We start from the raw sequence: 17,758 nt of genomic DNA, 5'->3' as shown, positions 1-17,758 counted from the left end.
CAAGCAGTCTAATGACTGGCTGTAATCAAGCTGGTGTGCGTAACATTGACCTAAAGTCACAGTGATCGGCAACAAGGAGCATCTTGGAATGTGAAGTAGATGGAAAGGAAAACCTGGATTGGAAAGTGGCTGGAGAGAAGCAGATGAGACTTACCAAGGAGTGCAAGGGTCCTTCATAATTGGGAGATGATGAGGCCTGACCTCCATTTCTTGACCAAACAGCAGTGCCTGCTGATAGTACAATGAGAATTAAAATTAGATTCATATCAACTTAATAATCAACTGAATGTATTTTTAAAAAATAGCCCTTTGATGCTGATGTTCTCTTAAACAATAAGGTAACTACATGTGAACTTCTCAGACCAGAATGCTGTGCAAGCAAAACATTTTCTTTCTTCCTTTCATCCTTTCTTTTGCCATGCTGGGGCGTAAACTCAGGGCCTATGTGCACATTAGGCCACTGAGCTGCTTCCCTAGCCCAGGAAAACCCTTGAAATGTAAAACATGTAGACTCTACATGGACCCTCAGTTCTTTCTTGAAGAGAACATTTAATGGAGTCTTAATTTCAGCTGGAAAGGCTCCTGGTAGAAGAAATCAGTTACTATAGAGTACTTTTAAGGGTACACAGGAGGAGGGGCTGTTAGATCTTTATGCAAGGCTAGTTTATGTTCAACCAAAATCCCCTCATCAATGGAAAGCACCTGTGCTATTTGTTTTACATGATCTATGGGTTGGCATTGTAGCTCAGTGGTAGAGCATTTGCCTTGCATGTGTGAGGCACTGACTTTGATCCTCAGTACCACATAAAAATAAATAAATAAAGGTATTGTGACACACATACACACACACACACACACACACACAAACACCCACACCTATATAAAGTGACCTATGAAATGAGATTATTTAGGAACATTTTTTGGGGGGGAGGGGCTGGGAACCTGGGGATTAAACTTAGAGCCCTGAGCCTCTTGGAAACATTTAAAAAGAATTAGACTTAGAAAAAAATCCACTAAACAGAAATTTTCAAACTCCATTCAATAGTAACAACTAATATTTTCTCTTGAAGAAAATAAACATATTACTATTCACAAAACCTGATGGTAAAGAAAGATTCTTATTAGAATGGGCTGGGGTTGTAGCTCAGTGGTAGAGCACTTGCCTATCATGTGTGAGGCACTACATTCTATCCTTGGAAACACATTAAAAAAAAAAAAGTACAGGTATTGTGTCCATCAACAACTAAAAAAAAAAAAAATTAAAAGAATGCATATTCTATGTCTAACCTGCAAAATAAATAAAAAACCAATTTTAAATTTAATATGTATTTAGGGTACAAAGCTCAGAAAATACATAATTCAAAAAAAGAAAAAACTAATAGCTATGATCTCACTGAAATCTCATGCCCCAATGCTGTTAGCACTTTCAAAATCCATTCTTCCTGTCTTTTCTGGGTATGCCTGTGTATTTTTATGCTAAACAAAAATAGAATATTTTGTTCAATTACTTTTCTTGACAGAATTTGGACAGAGCCGTCAGTGTGAAAATAGCAATCTGTCCCCTTATTTATATCTTCATAAAAGTTCTTTCTCCCCAGCACGTGGTCTTCCCAGGATGCATTTCCAGGACCCAGAAAGTGGCATCTGCAGCCTTGTTTCTGTGCCTTCCACCTAGAACAGGCTGCACAGGCTGCAGGCACGTGTGCTAGTCCCCTGAAAGATTACGCATGCTGACTTTCTGGTCCCACCATAAGCTAGAAGCAGAGCCACAGTGTAGGAGCTCTGACATTACTATCTATCGCTAATGGCATAACCTTGGCAAGTTGCTTGCCCTTGCCCACCCATCCTCCTTCTCTTCCTTCCTCCCTTCCTTCCTTTCAAGGATAGTGGGAATTGAACCCAGGGCCTCTCTCATTCTAGGCAAAAGTGCTCTACCACTGAGCTACACCACCCATCTAAGGGCCTTGGTACACATATCCATAGAACTGGGCATTAGACTAAATTAGTCGTTCTTACAGTTTAAAACCTGAGAACATTGTTTGCTTGCTTGTTTGTTTTTTCTAAATTAGAACTCATGGAATTAGAGTTGCTTTGTTTGAAATGGGGAGTGAGGCGTTCCATCAACTCAGATGCTCTATCCCTATGGCCTCGAGTGCTTTCTACCCAATCCTTCTCTGGTTCTAGACACTGCATAAGAGATCATTTTTCAGAGCCTAAGAATCTGGTGCAGAACTAGAAGAGTACAACACCACCGAACTTCACTTTCCATTTGTGCCATGGGGAATAATACTTCATGATCCTCTTACGATTATCTTTATTTCTTTCAGTTTCAACTTGGCCTTTTTAGACACATGGATGTCAGAATGCAGTTACCCATCCCTTTTCTTATTCTGTGACCCTCCCCTATCATGGGGGCTTGGAAATAGCTGATATGAAATCGCATCTTAGTCGCAGTCATTACTTAGGAAAGTTCTGCAACAATCTGAAACTTTCCATTCTCTACCAGGGAACCCAATTTATAATGGGCCATATGAACACTGCATATAGGGGATAAAACAGGGTTTGAGGCTGCAACTTTTAGGCAAGGGATCCACTATGGATTACAGTGGATTACTGAAAACTGACCTACTACAATTCATACTAGATCCCTTGACTGTCAGTTTTCAGTCAGGAATGCATGTGATTTAGTTTTGTTTGGAAGCCATCTGTCTTTTTCCAGGGTGAGACAGGTATCAGGTAAGATTTTCTAGATGCACTTAAACAGGAAAGATATTAAGTCTTTTAAATGCATCTCTGAAACGTTAAATGACTTACTGACATATCCTTCAACTTATAATTATTCATTTTGAAGCCATATTTCATGTTAATTTGTTATATTTTAGAGGCAAACATCTCTTATGCTCCAAAAAAAATTGTTTCACAATTTATTTACAAAATTATAGTTTCTCTCAAATATTCCAATGGCACATATTTTAAAGAGGGAATAATTTGGAAAGGCTGAAATGTCTACAGGAAATGATCTGTGTAAGTAGCCTACATTTGATGACTATATAGTCTATATTCATATTTACAATTACATTAACCAAGTTTTTTCCATCTGAGATGTTTTGTTGGAATATATTATTCTGCTGTTGGGAGTCTTTGGCAGAGCTAAGAAAAGTTTAAGAAATAAATTTTTCATGTGCCTGTGTAGTCTAAAAGGATCATCTAATTTTTAAGAAAGATTTTGGACGTAAATGTACTGTCATATTGTAATCTGTCTCTCCCATCCTGTTTTATTTGTCTGTGATGTTTTTGGCTTGGGGGTGGAGGAGGGGAGTGAATTTCTATCTGCTACAGCAAATGTATAAAAGGGAAATCATTCTCAAAAATTGTTACTAGGATGAAATATGATTTAAGATACAGTACCTGAGAGAGAAGGAGGAGAGCCAACAGGAGTTGAAGGATTTGATGAAAAGCTGTTGTTAGTGTGATCTGGAGAATAGATCTTAAATGGTAAGAAAGAAAAAAAATCCTTCATTTATTAGGAATAAAAATTAACAGTTTTTAAAACTACAAAGCTACCAATGCAATTCATTTAAATATTACAAGTTATCAAATACATGTAAGCATCAACTATAGTACCAATACTCTGAAATGCAAAATGTAACACCTTCTTCTACAAAATGAGAGGTTAGACAGTATCATTTCTAAGGTTTTACCTCCAATGCCTTTCATTATAATTAGGGCATTCTGATTCCAAAGCTATAGAAGGCCCAGATTAAATAAGCACTTTTACTTAGGACACAATGTTAATATAAGCTGGATTTATTTTACAATCCCAATGGTTAGGAAAAAAGCAACCAGAGATAACCTCCACTTACATTTGCAACTGATAATGTTTAGCTTTTGACCAAAATATCAGGTATAGTTCCTCGGTCAAATAAGGTGTGCCATTTTGTCACTGGGGAGCATCCAGGAAGAGAACCATTTAATTCTGTCTTCCTAGTAGTGGGTGGGCAAAGCAGAGAAGCCAAGTCCCCCAGGTGCCAATAATGTGATGATTCCTCATTTTTTAAAAATGCCTATTCCAAAGTGTTTTAAAACTATCCTGGCAAAGCTAGCATTATAGGTCAGTGAGCACCATATGACTTTAGAAAATAAAAAGAAATCTACATAGAAAATCTAGAAACTGAAAGGCTCAGAGAATATCCCCAGATCAATAAGTGAACACTCTAGCTTAGCCAACACTGTGAGAAAACAAGATGGTAGAGACCAGCCATGGACAGGATACAAAACCGCGCCCCCTCAACTTTTCCAATGATCATTATGCAGGACAGCTAGCATTTTCCAAAAAATCAAAGACATTTGCCATTCATTTTCTAAAATTCCAAATGTCCACTTCTGATTAAAGTTCATCCTGCTACAATGGTATGCGTGGAGTCCAAAGTCAATATTTCCTCACCGAAGCAAGTGCTTTCCCCAGAGCGTCTCCAGTCTGGGAGCTGCCTGCTGCCCCGCTTCCTCTATTTGCTGCAAAAACAAAAGGCAGAATATGAAAACCAGGCAGTGAGACGTCTAACAATTTTCTATTCCTGGTCCATTTACTCACAATTTAATTGCATTTTTAATGCTAATTACAACACATTAATCTTTAATTAGCATTAATTTGTTTGCTGAGGTAGATGTCAAATATATTCATGTTACATTTTTTTTACAGATAAAATATAAACCTGACACCTTGGTTTAAAGACAAAGTGTTTTAGTTGCTATTACTTTCCCTCTTGCTGGTTAGGAGTGGTTGCAGGTGACCAGTCGCATGCCAACATGTGGTGGATATTGCTAAGGTGTAGGCAGCACTTCCAGGACACTCAAGTCCCCCAAATCCAGCTTTTCTTTATATATTTTTAAATATCAAATTGAATTACCTTTATGAATAATTTACACCTCTTTTCGAATAAAGAAAAACCTGATACCCAGCAAAATGGGGTTTTCCTCTGAGTGCTCCACAGCTGAATGAAGCAAAACCAACAATAAAAGAATTTATAACTGGTCCAGCTAACAAGGAGAGAAAATATTTTGAATACTTTAAATAACATGTTTTTCACACACTTAAATCCATGTTCACATTAAAAAAATATTTGACTGTTATGCTACTAAAAGTCAATATGTTCTCAAATTCTAGAGATAAAATAAGTCATAAAGCTTTTCTACCACCTTAAACATTGATATTTTATCTACAAAGTGAATTAACAAAGGATAGTATAATACAAGGCATATACCCCAGTGTATAAATGAAAGCCAGCTCTATTTAACATGTACCTTCTGAAGGTAACTTGAGTTTAAGACTAAATGGTAAAATGGGTGAGCCAGGGTGGGCAAAGCAGAGAAGCCAAGTCCCCCAGGTGCCAATAATGTGATGATCCCTCATTTTTTAAAAATGCCCCTGAGGATTAAAACGATGCCTAGAACTCGGGGCATGTTGTGTGTATTAAGGCTTCAATCCAAGCAAAGGGGCATAGTACTCAAACAAAACCTATGCAATTTCCAGGGGAAGATGTTCTCACTGTTTGGTGAAATGAAAAAAGGAAATCTCGAATATGCTTATGACTTAAGCAGAATTTCACCGCACACTTGTGTAATCTAAAACATTTTCCCAGCTGTACCAGTGAACCAGAGAGACCTTTTTGGGACCGGCAGGCCTCATCCTCTCCCTGACCTGTAACATGCAACGGTGTAGCCAGACCTTCAAGGGTCAAATCCTGTGCTTCTCCAGGTCCTGATTTCATTTCTCCTGGCCTCTGTTCAGCATAGTTAAGTTCTGCTTCTCACTTTTACATATTTAGATGTTGCACATCAGTTCCATCATCTTTTTTTTAAAAAAATATTGTTTTAGTTGTAGATGGACACAATATCTTTATTTTATTTATTTATTTTTATGTGGTTCTGAGGATCAAACTCAGTGCCTCATGCATGCGAGGCAAGTGTTCTACCCCTGAGTCACAACCCAGTCCACGTCATCTTTTGATACATGTTTATTTGGTTAACAAGACCTGTACACATATTCATTTGTGAATTACTAAAATAATGAAAGGAAACTGGTAATATGATCAAGTGAATATGATTAGACTCAATGAAAACCTCTTCTTTTACATATCACAAATTTATGATATTAAAACTACATGAGTTATTAGTACTCAAGATCATACACGTAAGAAATTTCTTGAAATCAGGGAATGGCATCCTAGAACTGGGCTAGTGGAAGAAATCTAAGCAGAAATCAAGCATATTCAAATTTTTAATATAAGATGAAAGATAAATGAAATTATATCTAGTGAGAAAATGAGAAGAATTTCTGTGTAAGTTCTTTAAAAACTAAACACAGCCATGGAGCTCAGTGGTGCATGCGTGTAATCCCAGTGACTTGGGAGGCTGAGGCAGGAGGATGGAGAGTCGGAGATCAGTCTCAGCAATTCAGCTAGGCCTCTCAATAACTTAGTGAGACCCTGTCTCAAAATAAAAAATAAAGCCAAAAGGGCTGGGAATGTAGCTCAGCAGTAGAGGACTTAATGCCCAAATAAACTAAAACCTAAACGCATTTCTGAATAAAATATAATGAAGATCTGAAGACACAGACAGCACTAGTAGTATTTTGCATTTATTATCATGGTATCTGGGAAAGGAAAATTGTCTTCTTTTCCCTCCTCTGTAAGTAACATTATCTTTTTATTATTATCCCAGCTGCTTGGGAGGCTGAGGAGGGAGGCTGAAGCAGGTGGATCCTGAGTTCAGAGCCAGCCTCAGCAACGGTGAGATGCTAAGCAACTCGGTGAGACCCTGTCTCTAAATAACATACAAAAAATATGGCTGTGGATATGGCTCAGTGGTTGTGTGCCCCTGAGTTCAATCCCTGGTACCCCTCACCCCCCCAAAAAAAATTAGAGTGAGCAATGAAAATAATTTGTGATATCTGTTTGATATGAATACAGATCTTCATGAAGTGTACGTTTAGAGCCACACTGGGGATGGGGGGGGGGGGATCACCTTATCTAACAAAGAACCTACACCAAAAAAAAAAAAAAGCTACTGTTTTAATTACAGATAAAAATTTGCCACAGAAGTAGTTTTCAAAAGGGCTTAAATTTTAAAAGATCAATTCTTCCTTTGAACAATTTAAAAATGAGAATTATGAATTTTTTTAAAAGAAAATTCATGAAACCAAACAGGAAGAATTGAAAACAAATAAAAATAATTTAAAGAATTTTACAAAATAAATTATATATCACACAAAATTGTACTTTAGAAGAGAGAAGATATTCCTGTTATGATTTCTTATAGCAGTACACCTTTCTAACTAAGCTTTCTCTTAGTGTTGGTTTTATAAACAGAGATACTAAGACTCAGGAAGTAGTACCAGAAATAGAACCATCTCCTTACCTCATCTTGTCATGAAAATGTTTCAGAAAACTACAAAGGCTACTCATGGAAGTCACTATAAGAACAGAGTATTTTTTAACATGAGGCCATGTTACCTTGCAACAGCTGGACCGCCAAACCCCAGGGCTTAAATTTCAAAGAAGTTTACTGGGGCCAGTTCACCCTCTCCCTGGGAATGCCTTTTGTTCTGTTCCAGGACACCCTGGAGGGGACACATGTTCAAGATTCCCTGAACATGTTAAGTGAAATGGGTCCTTCTCTTAAGAGATTTCTCTTTTTTGTGTCTGACGGACATATCAAAGGGCATACGGAATCAGAAAAGGAATATACTTTTAATCTCAAATGGTCCAATTTTTTCCCCTCCTCCTCCTCCTCCTCCTTAAACAAATGAATCATGTTTAGCAAAATCTGTATCAAATTTACATTTTCAGCTTTACTATATCAGTACCTGATTACTCTCCAAGCCTAAGTTTTGGTCAACTTATATCACCAGCAATTACCCAAATGCCCCTTGTCACCGAAATATGGCCTTCACTTGGGAAGGGCTGTATGGATTCCTTGCATTTGTTTGGTTCTAATCGATTTCTCTTGCTCAAAAGAAAAAATAATCAGCCTCTGAATCGAGTGGCAAGATAAATATGGATGGGAGATGAGCAGTTATGAAGAGGAACTGTAATTTTGTAGGAGGATTCCACACTGCCAGCCACCCAAGAATTGTTCAGTGGGACAGATCACAGGTGCTGTGGCCGGCTGGAAGATGAAGCGGCAAGCAGGGCCTCGGAGCCGGGCTGCGTGCTGGACCACCCTGTGTCTTGGCCTTGGCTTTGGGGAAGTGGCAATTCCCTTCAGAACACACCCGAAACAAAACCCTGGGAGGAGTGGTGCCTGGGGATCAAGTTCTGAAAAAAATCAGAATTTGGAAAATGTGTTTCCCTTTTATTGCACACTCATAACCTGAGGCCGGGAACATCATGAAGACATCAAAGGAACAAGAAGTGCAATCCGTGGTGTGTTTGCCTTAGCGAGGACAACTGCTTTAGCATGAAGTTTCTCTGAACTGTGTCCGAGTGACCCTTATGTCATAAAACCAGTAGGAGCAGCATTACAATGCCCTGAGCTTGTCTGTGAAGATGAGCAAAAGGGGAATGTTTCCCGCACTCCTGCTACTATGGCATTTGTAGAAGAAAAACTCGAATATGGTCTGCAATGCTGGAATACGGAGTAGGAAGGATTCCCAGGAATGAATACGGGGGTGGGGAGGGGCGCGCTTGTGACCATGTGCAGGAAACGGTGAAGAGGACTTAAAGGAGACTGGCTTGTTGTTCTGCCTTGGTGGTCTCTAACTACCAAACACCCAACACGATGCTGCTGGATACGACTCACATTACTCTGTTACTCTGTGCCTGGTCATCACCCAACTGTATCTGAAGGCTCAAGATCCTTGTAAAATACAAAGTGGATGTTATGTGACTAATCATAAAATGACTGTGAAACCAGGTCCTCCAGGGAAAAGGGACACAATGTTTCCACGAGAAAGTCACATCCTAAAATGCATCATGTCATACAAACATGTCATTAGAAGTGAAAGTTGTTAGCCAGATTAATTCATGATCCAGCTGGATAGTTCAGAGTAATCTTCAGCACATGGTGTATTAAATCAATCTTGGTAGTCTGTTCCTTCAACACTACTTGGTTTGAGCTTTGAAAACATAGGAAATATCTTGCATTAGGAAGCGGGCCAGTGGAAGACTAATAAAACAACAATAGTTATTATATCCATTATGTTAGTTATATGCCCGATTCCTTCCAAGGGGAAGGGAGGATGTTGAGCCCCAAGCCACAAGGGGTACATTCTGTGAATGTACACAGATGGCAACTCTCAGTGGGGAGCTGGAGAGAGTGCTCAGAGGCTCTCAGCTTGAAAAGTTTCAGTGGACTGGACTATGGTCAAGGGTCCTCTTACTTCTGGTCAGGAAGGGCTACATACGGCAGTTAGGAAGGAAATACGTGGATAGCAAAATGCACGTGGCTACTTTCCTGTAGTCATTTCTGTTCTCTCTAGCTTGTACTAATAATTTATTAACTTTCCTTCTCTGTCTGTAGGCTCACATGCACAGGAATTAGACTACTCTGCTTTTGAGATATACCAGCAGCATAACATTAGAAGGGTTTTAGGAATCAAGTTGAAGGCTCTAATGCTGGTAACCTAAAAGCTTCTCTCCTTAATGGGGCGCTACACCAGCTGAGCTACTGTGAATCTGTGCTGTGTTCTACCTATCACTTTCATATAATTCCAGGGTACTTAAGACCCTCTTTCAATTCAGAAATGGGTAAAATCATCTCTAGAGTTTGCTAACAAGGTTTGAGAGTAGACTGCATGTCACAAATAAAATATTTCAGTCTTTAATTCTCTCATTGATTCATGAATGAATGCATCATTTAAAAATAAAACCCTCTCATTAATATAATCTAAGTTTGATTACTTCCTAAAGGTTTCTCAAAAAAACAATACTGGGGATTAAAAGACAAGAGAAAAATAAAACCACGAAACAATGGTCACTTCTTCTAAGCAAAACAAATAACAAACTACCCCAAACCTCAGTGATCTCTTTCCCTCTGTGAAATGCATAAGATGGACAAGAATTCGGTGTGCAGTTCCAGAGAGGTTACTGTCTGATGGCTCCAGAGCTTCAGTCTCACTCCATAGGCCTGGGCTAGACTACTCTCATTTCAGGACAACTGCTGACCACTAAGAAGCACACTGCTACCTGAAACTGAGACGCAGACCTGGTCTTCTGAATTGAGAAGGCCACTTCTTGAGACATCGACGCTGTGCATTCAAAAGGATCGCACTGCCTTGCAACTTTTTACCAAGAAAACTTGAAAAATGTGACATCCATGTGTTAGTGTTTGAGCCCCATTCTTATGGCATTAGTATTGCTTACAGTTATTTTCTACAGAATCATGTGTGTAATCTCAAACATGTGTCAGGCTATGTGTTCCCTATTTACCAATTATTTAATTAGCTCTGTTTGTTCTTTGAGATATAGGCAACGTAATATTTCTTTATTTCCTGCATTTCAGAATGAGTGAATGTACGCCAAATATTTTCAAAAGTCTACAGATGTATCCTATTAATCCATACAGTTTGTTAGTGAAGTATCACTAACACCAGAAGAGAAAGCTTCTTTTCTTGTCATACAGACATGGTGCCATTGCTGCCTTCAACCACCCACTAAAAACCAAACTGAAGTCTAAGAAAACTGAAGTGGGAAGAAACATGATCCTTGGGAACACTGCGAAGTACGAAGGCTTATCATCATCCTTAAATTTTCTTTGTACATAAAGAATTGGAAGACATGCTATTTTTAAGGGAGAACTTTCTAGAATTCTAGGAACCTTAAAGTGCTTTCTGCATTTACGCAAATTAATGGTAGCCTATTCCTCCAAAAAGTTGAACTGTCATAGCTACTTACATCCTAAAAGATTATAAACTTTTTCATATTCTGCTAATGGATTTTGACAAGTACATGCATTATTGTGAGCTATTTCATGTAATAAATTTCCTAAAAATTCCTTTTCTGGCTTTCAAAAACTCTATACTTTTCTCTTTTCAAATTAGATCTCTTTTATTACTTTCTAGACCCTTAGCAGGGTTCTGTAGTCTCTAACAAGTTGAAGCCACACTAAAAATGCAGAAGCCACACATGGCTCCACTGGACCCAGACCCACTGAGAGGACAGTCCTGGGCACTGACAAGCTCATGATGAGGCACCAGCTGAAACCAAGTAGATCTCACTCCCACTGTGCCTGTGGCTAAGCTGCCCAGAGCTCACTAAGGATGATTTACATGATCGCATAATATCTCTTTCTTCCTAAGTCATAGTGCCTTTCCCACCAGGAAGATTGTTTTGCAGATTAATCTACTTTTTTTTTTTTTTAACAGAGCCTAAGTATGTATTCCTCAACTCAAGGGTCTGCTCCACCTTCATACCTTCCTAAAAAAGAAAATTACTCAAACCACAAGTAGACAGGAAATCTGTCATGTAAGAGGATGAATGACTGGTCATTCTCCTTTATAACCAGATCTCATGACAGCAGAAAGGGGCTTTCCATTTGTCAAACCACACTGAAGTGAAATATGCTTTTCTCTCTCTTTCAGTTCTGCACTTTTCTTTCTTCTTGTTTTTCAAATCTGCCAAAAGTGCACTGAGAGCTAAGAAACTTCCCCATGTGACCTCTGTCCAGAGCTCTCCAAGGTCAAAATGGTGTAACATACTCCTAGAAGTTTTATTATTAAGTCACGGAAATGGAAACTCTTTCCTAAACCGGCTTCTCCGTGAGGCATGATCGTGGAGGGCTGCTAGATGGATCACCCCAAGAGTGAAATAATTTACCGAATAAGCAGAGAAGGTATTATTTAGGCAGAAATTATATTTGCAACATTTCAAAATGCATCTCCTTCATCAAAAAACGCTCCCACATAAGTGATTCACATCACTTCCAAAAGTTCTACAGACCATCAAAAAAAAAAAAAAAAAGGAAAAAACTTTCAAGAACTAAGAAGGATAAATAGCAGCATTATTCTGTCACACAATGTTCTCTCAAAAACAGATTCTAGAGTATTCTCATTAGTGACCCTCTGGGAATGATCATGAGGCCAAGGGAAGTGTGGACTGAACTAGAACCAGAGGGAGTAGTGGCCAAGGACGTCAGGTTTCAAGGAGGGCAGGTAACGCCAAGGTGGAGCTCGCTGCCCATGTGGATGGAAGCCGTCGGGGCAGATCCAGGAGTGGCAGCTGCCTCCCTCTAGGGTAGCGGGACCCCCTGCCTAGATTTTCCCTCAGGAGGAGAGTACTTGCAGGCGAGGACCACAAGGCAAGTCATGACAATCAGGGACAATCTTCTTGGCCCTTAACTCAATACAGAGGAGTAGCCAGTCCTTTCTGGCCTTCTAATGCCAGCCATCTTCTCTCTCTCCTGCCGGAAGCACTCCATCATGCCACATTCTCCAGAGGCCTGAGCGCACCTCGCTATCAAGAGTCACCTGAGCCATTTCACAGGAGGAGGGTGTCACCGTCATGGCTAAGGACTTAGCAGAGAAATGGATCTGGGAAGTGGCAAATGACAACTGTTAAGAGTTATTCCGGCCCCTTTCTTACCTGTCTTCCATGGCTGGTCTTAAGAGGGGTTCACTTTGTTCACTTAAACCCTTGTTAAACGTAATGTCTTCTAATAGACAAAGAAGCCAGATTTCAGTTTCTTAGGACCAAAACCATGGCTATGATCAAGCCAGTGATTATTTCTGTTTGATTCACTTGTCTGTCCATTCTGTTGGGTGACAAGTGTCTGTCGCTTGCCTGCTGTTCAGTTCTATGGGTAAAGAGCGCCCGGCATGGCATTATCAACCCTGATGCGGACTCACCCATGATACTGTCCGTCCCGTTGGCAGGAGGCGTGCAGGAGGAGGTGCTGTAGTGGTTTGTGCCACTACGGTGGAAAGTGGACATCGGAGGAAGACTGGAATTGATGTCTGCTGAGGAGTGTGATGGATAGCTCTAGAGAAAGGAGAGAAAGGAGCCACATTCAATCACAAGATACTTAGTGAGTGCGTTTTCTGATACTTCTTTCAAAACTCTCCATTCTGCAATGGAGATAAGCTTTCAGAATTTCAAAATAGGTAAGCACACATCTTGCTTAGACCTGACAGCTTTCATTTTTCAAATAACAAAATACACAGATAGCACAGTTGGTTTGGGTTTGCATCAAATGTTGAGGTGGACCATGGCAACACAGGACACCGAAAAATGATCCCAATCTCTAAGTCTACAAGTCATGGTTCAAAATCATCTCCAAGACTTCAGCCACATAAAATACCATTTCTCCTGTTATTTTCATGGCCTATTGGTAGAGTTGAACTGATTTCACTAAATAACACATAAAACAAACAGTAAGAGCCACAGATTTACATTATACTTCATCAAACCTTCTGAACACTAAATGGCAAAGTTTCAAATCTTCCTGTCAAAGTGGATTATCCTTCTGAATCTCAGCAGCAAGAATAAAATAGTGAAGGACAAGAATTTAAAAAGCACTTATGCTTATCTCTCTCCCCAAGTATCAACATGGAAAGGCCTCTCCCGGTGGCTGTCCTGAGTGAACCTGAGCCAATCTGAACTGAGAATGATGGATTTTGACTTGAATTCTTTCTTTGTATACCCTATCCATGTGGATGACTATGAAATTCACGTTATTTTAGGCATTAATTTGATTTAAGGCTGGGCTTTGAGTTTGATTGCTAAACTAGTTGTCCAAAATGTGTCTTTGCTTGTGGCAGATCACAGAGGCCGTAAGGCAGTAAATTAGACACAATCTGCCTATCTGCCAATGAGAACATCACTAAAGGTTCATGGTTATTTACAAAGGCACACCAGCCTATTTTTCTTTTCAAGATAAAAAGGTATTGAATGTGTTGTAAACGAAAAATATTTAAGATGAAATAAACTTTTTCCTTGTATGTAATTATCCTTCCAAGGACTATGGATTATAATATTATTGGAGATGCTGTGAAAATTATTTAATTTTAAATTAGCGATCAAATATAATGCTGATATTCAGGGATGCTTAAGGGTACAACATTTGCTCAGAAGGAGAGAATCTAGTGTCTTGGTAGTTCCCTCTTGATTTTGAGAACCACTCTGAGTTCTGCTCTTCCTGGAAGACTGATTGATTGCCTTAGGACTTCTAGCTCTGCCATGGTCTCTTCCCTTCTAGGAGTTCCTAATGCAACTGTGCTATTTAACGCTCAATCCTATGTTGCCTGTCACTCAGGCTCTTTCAAGTCCATTTCCAACTCTTGAAGGAGACAGAATGAGGTTGGGGGTCTCTGCATGTCACAACTTATGGCTGAGTGCTAACACACAATGACACTGTAGGTTCAAGGAGTAGTTTGCTATCACAGTTTAATAAACAAAAGCTTGAGATCATGGCGTATTTGAGAGAAAACTAAATGGTCTAGAAAATCCATCTACATTTTAGAGCTGGATTCACCAATGATACATGGATGTCTTTGAAAATATTACCCCTGCACATCTAAAATAGTCCAACTTAAAAGACTTTAGAGAAGTAGGCATGGTGATGCATGCCTATAATCCCAGTAGCTCAGGAGGTCAAGGCAGGAGGATTGTAAGTTCAAATCCAGCCTCAGCAACTTAATGAGGGTCTAAGCAACTCAGCGAGACCCCGTGTCTAAATAAAAAGGGCTGGGGATGTGCCTCAGTGGTTAATTGTCCCTGAGTTTAATCCTTGGTTAAAAGAAATAAGAAAAAAAAAAAAGATTTCAGAGAAAGAATACATAGGGTAAGCTTAAACTGCTCTAAGTTCCTGAGTGTGCCTTTTGAGCTTTTACAGTTCATGGACTCTTTCCCTGAACAAAAAATTCCTTAGGCTACCTGTTAAACTCCGTTTTACGTGACACTTGAATTTCCTAAGTAGTCCATGGAATTTTCTCTAAGAATAATAAAGTGGGCCCGTTCTGCAGCAAAGCTAACCTGAAAACTAGGCAGGCCAAGGGACACCAATCTTGAAAGAGCAAGGTTAGAGTTACTTATGCTGTAGGGCTAAAGACTATAATAAAGTATAAAGGAACAATGTGGAAAAAGAAATAAAAAAAGAAAATGAGATGGTGTGAGTTCACTTCTACACAGCTCTATTCCTTGCTAAGATTTTGGAGAAGAGACAAACTATAAATCAGTCCTAAGTGTGTGAAAACCTAAAAAAGAAGAATAGAATTACACAAAATATTAAATAACATTATAATCAGAAGAGGACACAGGGAAATTTTATCAGTGAGATTTTGGACCCCTTGACCTTTATATAAAATGGACAGTGATTTGACACACAAAGGGTTACCACTGAATTCAGAGAATAAAAAGAAGAATTAATCCCCACAGATTTTTAATAGGGGAAACCAATGCAATCCTGTTAAATCAGTTATTTTTAGAGATTCAGAAAATTAGATGCTGAGAGAAATTAATGAGATTTATGACTAGATTACTTCTCAGTGAAAGTATCTTGAAAACTACTGTCACTCAGAGACATAATAAACACACCACAGAGACCATTAGTGATATGAGAGTAACGTCTCTTTTAGAGGATTTAGAGATCAACTCTAAGAGGTTCTCTTAGTCTCTTCGTCCATCTATTACTGTCTGTTCGGCTGGCTACGAAGGCACAAGGGGCACATGATAAAGGGAATGCTTGTGGCTTTCCAAGCCCACTGTTTATTTTTTACTTTTTTTTTTTTATGGTACCGAGGATGGAACTCAGGGGGCACTCAACCACTGAGCCACATCCCCAGCCCTATTTTGTATTTTGTTTAGATACAAGGTCTCACTGAACCGCTTAGCACCTCACCATTGCTGAGGCTGGCTTTGAACTTGCCATCCTCCAATCTCAGCCTCCTGAGCCTCTGGGATTACAGTTGTGCACCACCGCGCCCAGCTCTTTCTACTTCTGATACCCATGATCATGTATTTAGAATCTACTGACAGAGCAAGTGTTGGAAATGTTTGCTTGGTGATTTTTTTTTTTAATCAACTTATGGGTTGATAAACTAAAAATTACAAAAATATAATACTGGTAGCTCATATTAAGAAATAAAATCATGTTTTGGGCTAAGGTAGGGTTCCATGGCCTTGGCATTATTGACCTTCCATGCTGGTCTCCTGTGCATCACATTTACCACAACTCTGGCTTCTACCCACTAGATTGCAGTAGCACCTACCTCCTAGCTACAACAACAAAAATGTCCCCAGACATTGCCAAAGGTTCCCAGAGGGCCAAAATCACTCCTAATTGAGAAACACTGGGTCAAATGATTTATGTTACAAAAAGTAAAAGACAATAGAAATTTCATCATATTAAAATTTTAAATCTCCTCCATTATTTCACTCTGCAGGGCAGAGACTATGCCAGACAGTGAGGACTCCATCCTATTTTTTTTTAAAAAAACTCTGCCAAGTCACTCCAAACTTAAATCTTCTGCAACAACCCATTCCAAAGCTTAACCACAAACTCCATTCATCTGGGTGATTTTGTGTGTGCATCTGCGACAATAGTGATCAGCTGTGGGCTCCTGTGGCACAGGCTGATGCTGTAAAGGGGATTTAAAGGCTTAAAATAGGACTTGACAATCACTATTGAAACACGTGGACTTCGAGCTTTGTAATTACACATTCTATCATAACATGGCATAAAGTGATGATGGCAATAATGTCTCTAAAACATTTTACCTTTAGAGATAATATATATGTGGTCAAATTATCCCCAACATAATCCGGAGAAAGTTCTCTTTCTTCCACCATCCCTTTATTCAGAATGAGACTAGGCAAATGCTACAGACTAAAATCATAAGGAACTATTTCTATTTTCAAGTGAAAAGACACTGACTGCCACCGGTATATTCAAATTATTCTCAGTCAGCATCAGATTCTCTAAGTCACTTCACCAAGAGATTTTCATATGGTGAAATACTGAAATTACAATGACAACTAGTATATAATTCAACAGATCCACTCTCAGTGGGGAAACTCAGTAAAATATCTTCCCATAAACTTTATTCATTTACTCTTTAAGACAAAACCTTACTCTCTGAAACCTGCTAACTGATCAGGTTAAGAAGGAAAACCTTGTGCTCTGTGATGGACAAGTGACATTGCAAATTTGACTTCTCATGCAGTCTTTAGGGTTGTTTCTTCAAAATGATCTTTCTTCCTGGTGGGTAATATTGTTTGGGGTCACTAAAACGTTTTCGTAGTTGGTTTCTATTTTGAAATTACACTTTTGGTGCATGTGAGCGTATTTTAAAGATACCCCTCCCCAAGCCATGGAGTCAACTGGGTTTTAAAATGAAATCACCTACTGCAAAAACTCTAGATCATGACAGGAAATGAAAGAAAAAAAATTACAGGAAAGAAAGAGAACAAACATCAAATAGACGGCTTTTTCAGAAGATGGAAATTCCAACATACGAAGAGAGGGCTCCCAACTTCTATGTGTAATCAAAACTTTGCTAGGTTTGCTCATGGGTTCCTAGAGAAGTGGAAAATGATAGTGGAGAAGTAAAAATGAGAGCCAAAAGAAATTCTAGTATAATAATAGTTAATATTTCTCCAATACCTCTATGTAGGAGGTGGGAGAAGAGGAAATTTGAAAGCCAATCATCTGCTCTTTACTGAAAATGGGCTAAAATGTGAGACAGTTTGTGATTTACACACTTGAACTTGGGAGAGGAGACAAAAAGGCCAATTCCTTCTCTACCATTGGCCCCTCAGGAATGCGT

The 17,758-nt window shown here is 39.1% G+C and overlaps 1 protein-coding gene across 21 annotated transcripts in view; it reads right to left on the bottom strand.

The window, feature by feature from the left end:
- Window positions 1–17,758, bottom strand: part of Tcf4 (transcription factor 4) — a 346,839-nt gene that overhangs the window by 32,599 nt on the left and 296,482 nt on the right. For 17 of the 21 annotated variants that reach the window (XM_077792343.1, XM_077792352.1, XM_077792344.1 and 14 more), the window contains 4 exons: window positions 12,842–12,974; window positions 4,445–4,512; window positions 3,409–3,487; window positions 155–231 (listed from right to left, as the gene is read on the bottom strand). In XM_077792343.1, coding sequence (XP_077648469.1) covers window positions 155–231; window positions 3,409–3,487; window positions 4,445–4,512; window positions 12,842–12,974 — 357 coding nt within the window. The remainder of the gene's footprint in view (window positions 1–154; window positions 232–3,408; window positions 3,488–4,444; window positions 4,513–12,841; window positions 12,975–17,758) is intronic. The other 4 variants (XM_077792346.1, XM_077792349.1, XM_026409957.2 and 1 more) reach the window with 1 other exon arrangement.

This window comes from Urocitellus parryii, chromosome 13 (genome assembly GCF_045843805.1).
Source record: "Urocitellus parryii isolate mUroPar1 chromosome 13, mUroPar1.hap1, whole genome shotgun sequence".
Taxonomy (NCBI): Eukaryota; Metazoa; Chordata; class Mammalia; order Rodentia; family Sciuridae; genus Urocitellus; species Urocitellus parryii.
The sequence above is the reverse complement of the archived record's forward strand: the minus strand, read 5'-3'. Positions and strand labels throughout refer to the sequence as shown.